Genomic DNA, 2,051 nt, shown 5'->3' with positions numbered 1-2,051 from the left:
CATAGCTGTAGAGTTAGTTCTCAGAACAGCATTGCTGTTAGTGAATGGCGGAACAGGCTTGAGAGGTTTAATAACTGACTGGTGTTATTTCCATGATCTCTGTTGAATAGACCGCTGAGCAGATACCACAAGCAACAATTTAAGAAACTAAATGAACCTTCCTTTTCCAAGAAATGAAAGTGACAAATAGGCTTTGCACATCCCTTTTGTGATTATATTTCCTAACTTATTCTGCTTCTGTCCAGTGCATTCAACTTCTTGGAGTGAAGAAATCTACTTTCAGTACACAGAGCACAGAAACACACCTGGCAGTTTTAATAAGTGACACATTTTGCCATTACAGGTTATTGCTCAACATTTCTACATCAGACATATAAAAGTGCACAAGACTGTGTAAAATAAGATACACTTAATAAACTTCAGATGTTTTACAACGTCACCATCACAAACATCAATGAGATCTGTCAATATTAAAGTAAAAACTACAACATTAATGCAATCCCTGGACCATCAGTGTTCAGTATCAGTGAACATCATGCACGTGGTAATCAGGTGGTGATCTGGCAGCCAATGGGCTTTCCCCAGTTAAAATACTGGTGGGATGCAGTTACTCTTTAACGTAGATCCTCGTACACACAACATCATTAGCAACCAGCGTCTAAAATGAAAGAAAAGACAATTATTTTATCATTAGAACCAGTTCACTCCAAGATCCCGCACTTACTTTCAGAATATGCAATGTCTGGTCTCAGGAATTAAATTCAACAGCAAAATATAAAAGAAAGATTAGAATTTTCATGCCACCTTTCATAACCCCCGGACAAGCACTTTACAGCCAATTAAATATCTTTGAAGTGTAATCACTATAGGGGCCAATTTGTACATGGCAAGCACATGCATAGTGGGAAAGCATGGTAACACTAAGGTAATGAGGGATAAATATTGCCTGGGTCAATGGAGCCCAGAGGCTCAGACTAATGCTCTGGGGACATGACTTCAAACTCCACCATGGGACTGAACACTATTCTCAATAACCATGTCATAACAACTATCATGGCATGACAAAGTAAAGAAAGAGTAAAGTCAAAGTCATTAATGGATATCAGGCTAGTGCAAGAACATGGCATTGAGGTAAAAGATCAGCTACAATCAAATTTAATGGCAGAGAAGGCTTGGGGGGTTGAATGGCCTTCTCCTGCTCCTGTTGTCACTGTTCCTATTTCTATTTAATACTACCTCCTCTAAGAGTGGTGTTCATTAGAAAATCAGAATCACCCACCAGAATTAACTCATCGTTGACCAGTTCACGAGTCCAGTGTGTTTTGGGTCCACTGCCACTAAGAAGAGTCTGCTTGCAATAGATTTTGTTCTCATTTTCCCAGTTGGGCAGACTCTACAACAAACAGGATGAAGATGTTAAGAGATACCAGTTCAGCATACAGAAATAATCTCACTCTGCACAAAGATCCCCAGTCTGTGATGTCTCACCTGTTAGTTCTGTACACAGCTTCCTACAGGCTATGACCCTACATGTGAGTATACAATTTCTCCTTGATTTTATCCCTTCAACCCAAAGATCATGAATTCAAATCCTGCCACAGCAAGTGATTTTTCTTTTGGGATGTGTGCACTCTGACAGTAGGCATTTTGTTGGCCATCCATTAATTGCCTAGGAAGCATGGACTGGGAGCAATTGTGCCATGGTAAAGGCACTATAGGCATGTGGAGACTGTTTAAGGAACAGTTGTTGCGAGTGATGAATAAATATGCCCTCTGAGACAGGTAAGAAGGGGTAAGATAAAGGAACCTTGGATGATGAGAGTGGTGGAGTGTCTCATCAAAAGGAAGAAGGTAGCTTACATAAGGTAGGAGAAGCTAGGATCAAGCTCAGCTCTACAGGATTACAGGCAGGCGAGGAAGGAGCTTAAAAATGGTCTGAGGAGAGCCAGGAGGGGGCACGAGAAAGGGTTGGCAGAACGGATTAGGGAGAACACAAAGGCATTTTACACTTACGTGAGGAATAAGAGAATGGTCAAAGAAAGAGTAGGGCC

At 41.0% G+C, this 2,051-nt stretch overlaps 1 protein-coding gene across 2 annotated transcripts in view; it reads right to left on the bottom strand.

Moving 5' to 3' along the window:
- Window positions 1-487: 487 nt before the first annotated feature.
- Window positions 488-2,051, bottom strand: part of crabp1a (cellular retinoic acid binding protein 1a) — an 8,314-nt gene continuing 6,750 nt past the window's right edge. For both annotated transcript variants that reach the window (XM_043680644.1, XM_043680643.1), the window contains exons 3-4: window positions 1,280-1,393; window positions 488-658 (exon numbers count right to left, since the gene is read on the bottom strand). In XM_043680644.1, the coding sequence (XP_043536579.1) occupies window positions 608-658; window positions 1,280-1,393 (165 nt within the window). In that variant the 3' untranslated portion in view covers window positions 488-607. The remainder of the gene's footprint in view (window positions 659-1,279; window positions 1,394-2,051) is intronic.

The sequence above is a fragment of the Chiloscyllium plagiosum genome, chromosome 40 (assembly GCF_004010195.1).
Source record: "Chiloscyllium plagiosum isolate BGI_BamShark_2017 chromosome 40, ASM401019v2, whole genome shotgun sequence".
NCBI classification, from domain to species: Eukaryota; Metazoa; Chordata; class Chondrichthyes; order Orectolobiformes; family Hemiscylliidae; genus Chiloscyllium; species Chiloscyllium plagiosum.
This window is presented reverse-complemented; position numbering and strand designations above follow the sequence as displayed.